Raw genomic sequence first — 6333 nt, 5'->3', positions numbered from 1 at the left:
TATGGGAGCCATATCTGTCCATGATTTCCTATTTTATTCCACAGCCAGTAAACATTTCTAGTTTTCTAGCACTTTTTTTTTTTTTTTTTGGCCGGGGCTGGGTTTGAACCCGCCACATCCGGCATATGGGACCGGCGCCCTACTCCTTGAGCCACAGGCGCCGCCCACTAGCACTTTTTTTAATGAAATGGGGAGGAGTTGTTTTACCATCCATCTTTGTAGCAGAATATTGATTTGATTACTGAATGAAGTGTTGATGCATTGTTGATGTTGCTTACTGTGATAAAGCTGTGAAATATTTTCAGGGCAGATAGGTGTTCTAAAACATGACTTGACAAAAGAGCTAAAAGAACTTGTTTAGAACTATCAAAGGAAATCTTATTTGTTTCACCATGTTAGGAGAAGGTACCTCCTTTTGCCCAGGTCAGGTCGTCACACCCAGAGATAAAATGGCTGACCTAATCCAGCAAATGAGAAACAAATCTGAGTTGTACAGAAATGGGTTAATGGTTCTAATTCTTCACTGGTCATTGTCAGTTGCACAAAAAGGAACATGATTCCTATTGAAAGGTCTTTGTCATAATAGCCAAGAGTACCATTATGATGAACTTGGCTAAGTTTCAGAGTGCTTGTTCACAGCTAGCTGACTCAAAAAAGATGCAGAAAGTTATATAACAACTGCAGTTGCACTAAAACGCTCATTGTTACCAGTTTAGAATAGACTTATATCTGAAAGAAATTATCTTCTTAAAATAGACCCTCAGCTGAGATTATGCTTTTTCAGTCTGTAGCTGACAGGAAGTTATTACCAACAGCACGTCTGCAGACCTTTACATAATTCTTATGTATAATGAGCCCAATTTTCCTTTTAGTACAGAGATACTGTGAGTACTTGCCATACTCTCAGTGTTATATATAATATATAGCCTCATCTTGCAAGAATCCCTGAAAGAGTAAAGTCCCTGTCTGGCACGCATGGGAACCTTTCCACGTAAAGCAGGAAATTTTGATTGTCTGGTTTGCCACGGTCATGGTGTTGCTATATGCATTTTGTGACCCTAAAGGCATAATGATCTTCGAAAGTTTTGTTACCAAATGAGGTGCTCTCTACATACAATACTGCTGACTCTATCCCCTTTCCAGACCCTCCACCCTGTTCCTTAGCCCTCAGGTAGGTCTAGTGCCAGTCCCCAAGGAAATCAGAAAAGGGTGGCAGCCACTGACAGAGCCAGCTCATCACTAGCACTGAGGCAGGTGCAGTTTTCTGTAGGGAGCAGATACCGCCTTGCAGGGGCCCTGCCTGTTTGCACCAGACCCTAAGCAGCTGGAAATAGGTACTAATCACGCCACTGTGTGTCTCGCCTTATTTCCCTCTTTCTAGGCCACTCTGGCACCTAGTGAACTCTGCAACCGTCACAGTCCTGCTGCCCTAGCGACTGATTAGCACAACGGCCACCGAGCTATCCAAGATTCTATCGTTCTACTACGTCGTCGGAGGGAGGGTCAGGCCGGCTTCGGTTCGGTCTCTCGAGATAATACACTCTTCGCAGTGGAACCTTCCGGGTGGGCTGGCGCGTTGCCTGCCACGTCGGTGCGTGCGCGGGACCCTCTAGAGGTGGGTGCGCGCGACAGTCCTAGTTCAGCGGCTGCCTCCGCCACGCGGTCTGCGGCGTCGCCTACGGGCCGTCGCCGAGGCTGGTCCCTCAGCCCACGCCATGTCGCGTTACTGCAAGAACAAGTACAAGAGCGGGGACCTGGTGTTCGCCAAGTTAAAAGGTTATGCCCACTGGCCGGCCCGGGTAGAGCAGATGGCGGAGCCTAACCGGTACCAGGTGTTTTTCTTCGGGACTCACGAGACCGCCTTCCTGGGCCCCAAGTACCTCTTCCCCTACGAGGAGTCTAAGGAGAAGTTCGGCAAGCCCAACAAGAGGCGCGGCTTCAGCGAGGGCCTGTGGGAGATCGAGAACAACCCCACGGTCCAGGCGGCCGACTACCAGTGCGCCCCGGAGAGGCGCAGCGCGGGCGGCCCCCAGCGGGAGCCCAAGGCCACCGAGGGCTGCGCGGCCAAGCAGAGTGACGCCCAGGGCGGCGGCGACGGGCCGGGGAAGCTGGTCGTCGATGAGATCCCCGCGGAAGAGGTGAAGGACGACAACGACGAGAAAGGGCTGCGGAAGAGGAGCGCGGGGGACCTGCCTGAGGACGCAGCCAAACGGCCCAAGGAGGACACCCGCGAAGAGGAGGCGGCGGCGGAGGCCTGCGAGGGCCAGGGGCCTCTGGGCCTGGAGGTGGAGCACGAAGGCGCCGCGTCTGAGCCTGGCTGTGCCCGGGGGGCGCCTGAGGAGGAGCGGCGGGAGGAGGTCGCCGCAGAGACGGGGGCGGAGGACGTCTCAAAGACCGGGGCGGAGGTCGCCGCAGAGACGGGGGCTGACGACGCCGCAGAGACGGGGGCGGAGGTCGCCACAGAGATGGGGGCTGAGGACGCTGCAGAGACGGGCGTCGAGGCCCCAGGCTGCGGAGATCGCGACAGCTTGTAGTCAGCAGTTGTTTCAGGAAGAGCCCTCCGCCCGGTTCCTGCTATGGCCTGGCTGTTTCTAGGAAATCTGGCCTCCGCCTGCAGACTGGGACTGCCTTCCCCACCCCCACCTTCCCTCCTCTGTTCCTCTCCCTCTCCAACCCGGCCCTAGGGCCTCGACCGGGACGGGGCAGGACAAGGCCACTCACCTCTGTACCCCCAATGCTCCTGTGATCTGATCTGGGCCTCTCCTCCCTGGAAAGAAATGAGGCCTCCATGCCTGGAACTGTTTCCCTGGGCTTCTGTTGGTACCTAGCTCGGCTATTTTGTACCTCCTGACATCCCTCCTTCCCTCCGCCAGGCATTCTGGACCTCTAGGGGTAGGAGACTGGATGGGGTAAAGAGCAGGGAGTCACTTCTGGGGCCTGGGAGGAACAATCTTCAAACTGGGGAGGAGGAGGTGGATGGCGTGGGGAGAAAGGTGACATTTTTCCGAGTTCCTGTCCCCTCCTCCCGTGTTATTTCAACTTTATATGTTCAAAGAAAGTGAGACAGCTTGTGGGGAAGGCCCTCCCTTCCATAAAGTCTTTGACTGACCAAGGAAGTTCTGGGAGCTGTCACTTTTCATCAAACCATTGGGGGTTACCAAGTTGTTTGTGAGATCCGAAGGCTTGATTTTGACCAGATGGTGAGAAATAATCTGTGCCCATTTAGATCTCTGGGGGCTACAAATGGGATGTGCTGGGGAGATCCCTGCCTTGCCTTTCCCTATGCCTCAAGGCCACTCTACCATCGTTTATATCCCTCAGACTTGGAAAAGAAGACATATTTTAGACGATCTTTTAAATCAGAAATTCCAAAGAAAATTAATAGCTTTCCCTGGGTGTGCCTGCACACTGCCCCCTAGATCTCCCGTTGCTCTCTCCATTTCTGAAATGAGCTGGAAGGCTTCCTTTCTGCTTGGGGATCTGAAGACTTTCTTTTTGTGGTTAGGACTTCGATGTTCCTTGTAGGGTCATTTCTCATTTGCATACCCTACCTGGTCCCATAAGTGTTATCACTAGATTTTATCTGTAACCTACTGAGAGGTCAGAAGAACGTGTACCCCCCTCCTACCCTCTTAGTGGTCTCTATGCCTTTCTCATTTTCTTTCACCTTCCCCACTCTTCCTTGGGCTCTGATGAAAAATTGTTGGCTGTAGCTCTGAAAGTTTAGATCTGAGAACATTAGAATATTTCAGTTCTAAGAAATAAAATCCATTAATTACTTTAAAACAAATTTCAGTCCTGTTCCTTTGGTTTCTGAAGAATTGGCTCTTATATATAATACTCTTCTTGTTTTCTATATATTCTATGTTAAAATAAATTATTTGTAATTATTCAGAGATGTTTTAGAATTACTGAGAGACACCTTTGTTACCTTAAGACCTGTACCTTTCACTCCAGCAGTGATAGTCACTACCACTGATTGGAATGAATGGAAACAAGCTAACTTAAAACATCTGGATGGCTGACAACCTGGGCGAATAATTCAGTTTCTAATGCTCTAAATGCTGTGCCAAACTTAACTCATTTGGAGAGGATTAAGGATGAGAGAATTGGTCCTTATTTTTTGCTTTTCCAGATATAGCAACTCTATTTCCGTTCCTCATGAAAATCAGAGTTACTTTACACATGCAATTTTTAAAAAAATATGTGTATATGGCGGCGCCTGTGGCTCAAAGGAGTAGGGCACTGGCCCCATATGCCAGAAGTGGTGGGTTCAAACCCAGCCCTGGCCAAAAACTGCAAAAAAAAAAAAAAAAAAAAGCGTGTATAGTACCTGTCGAATATTTCACATGGTTGTAGTGGTTTTATGCAACTATCTGGGATATTTTAATATACTTTATCCTAACAATACGGGAATTTCTTCTTCAGTAGGTCCTTGGTCTGGGGATTTGAAGAATGAGCCCACAGACTACAAATCAGTGGTAAGATAGGATTTTATCAGACTGAAAGGAATACAGAAGCAGTAAAAAGGTACCAGAGCCTCTGGTAAAGGGGAAGACCCAAGTGGGAAATCTCTCACATGGGCCCTTTGTCTTGGGGGATGGGGATGATCTAGGGGTCCATATTGTTGGGAGAATTGCATGTTGGCTAGGATTTGGTAGGTGGAAAAATAGCCTTTCAAAGTTGACTGCAGTCCCTTCCCTGGGGCAAGGTTATTAGGTCTTTGCAGTTTTTGTCTCAGGGAAGGGATTAGGGTGTGTGCTCCCTACTCAAGGTGCAACCACCCAAAAGAACATCTCTGGCTGCTTTCTTTGTTCATGATCTTGTTAGAGCCCAGAGGGTGTGGCCTGGAAAAGGCAGCCTATTTGTGCCTGGAAATGGGGATTTCTGAGCTTACCTGGGCCTAGAGAATGGGGGAATCCCTGTCCAACCCTGAGTGGTGGAATTCTGTATCAATAATGACATTTTTTTTTTTGGTGGTGGGGGGGGAAGAGTCCTGATTTCTCAATTTTATCAACACTGCATTCATACAAAGGCCTCAGTAAATGTTGGAGTCCTTGTAGAACATGCTAGGGCCATCAGCAGCCAGCAGAGTTGTAGCTGAAGATAACACTGCTTTCTACCCCTGTATAAATGGTGGTATTTTACTCCAAGGTATGTACGTCAGATGATTCCTTGTTTTTCAACTACTTAAATCGCAGTAATATTAATACTAGTAGTTACTATTCATTGAATGTTTACTATGTGATGTGAAGAATGGCTTCCTTTGCAAAGATAGAAGGAAGCCATATCTTAGTAATAATTTGGCCAGGAAGGCATTTGTATACAGATTTTCCCCTGGAAGATGCTCTGGTTCAGAGAAGTTAAGTGACATTTTCTGCATGCCACAGGACACTCGTGCTTCAAACATAGGTTTTAGTAGTCCAAAGCCTAAGCTCTTTTTTCTGAATTGTATGTTCAAAACAGTCAATAAAGATGAAATCAGAAGTTAATAAAATAGCTATGTTAGTACTGGTAACAATCATGACAATAGCTAACATTGAGTCTCTGAAGCAAGCCAGGCAGTGTACTGTGTTTTACACATAATGCCTTTATTAACACAACTACCCAGTGAAGTAGCTCCTAATATCTCTACTTTAGAGCTGAGCGAGCTGAAGTTCAGAAATGTTAAGTGATTTTCCCAAGGTCATACAACCAGTAAATAACAAAACCAAGATTCAAAGACAGGTCTTTCTCATTCTAAATTGTAGGTGCTTTGTTTCATTATATTTCATGGATTCCCGGTGAATGAAACTTCCTATTTAGGAAGTGGAAGTATTTATTCTCCTCAACTATTCTAAAATAAACATTTAGAAGGTTGTAGAGAAAGAATATATTAACTCTTGCTAGTGGGTGTGTAAAAAAATCATTTGGGGCACCTGACAATTGTTTTGTCTTTAAATGACTTGGTGAAATGATGGGGACGATTGCACATTCAATATTATCAAAGACATATGTGACTATAGAAATTTTAAACGTGGGTCGGTATGTTTGCCACAGGCAGGCATATGATTTTGATAAGGTTTTTATGGATCACATCTTCTGAATTGATTCAATAACCTCAAAGATAGAAAATGAAATTACTACCATTTGAGTCTCTCTCTTTGTATTATTTCTTTCCTTCTTATTGTGTTTCTAATGTTGAAAATAGAAAAGGTAGTTGTTTATTAGGAAGCAGCACGTACATTTGCCTTCTTGGTGACTGTACTGTTGTAGTGAAAATGGTAGTCTAACTAATAGTACATCTAAAGAATTGTACACAGAGTTACACAACACATTCAAAACCCAGTAAAG

The 6333-nt window shown here is 46.5% G+C and overlaps 1 protein-coding gene across 1 annotated transcript; it reads left to right on the top strand.

Moving 5' to 3' along the window:
• Positions 1-1715: 1715 nt before the first annotated feature.
• On the top strand, positions 1716-2534 carry HDGFL1 (HDGF like 1). The gene has a single exon (XM_053603628.1). It carries the CDS (start codon positions 1716-1718, stop codon positions 2532-2534), a length of 819 nt encoding a protein of 272 aa, XP_053459603.1.
• Positions 2535-6333: the final 3799 nt, after the last annotated feature.

This window comes from Nycticebus coucang, chromosome 9 (assembly GCF_027406575.1).
Source record: "Nycticebus coucang isolate mNycCou1 chromosome 9, mNycCou1.pri, whole genome shotgun sequence".
NCBI classification, from domain to species: Eukaryota; Metazoa; Chordata; class Mammalia; order Primates; family Lorisidae; genus Nycticebus; species Nycticebus coucang.
Note: the sequence above shows the minus strand (reverse complement) of the source record. Positions and strands in the feature narration are given on the sequence as shown.

Bases quoted from the DNA above. Each gene is read 5' to 3' on its own strand.
- HDGFL1 (XM_053603628.1), top strand. From the start codon at position 1,716: ATGTCGCGTTACTGCAAGAACAAGTACAAGAGCGGGGACCTGGTGTTC.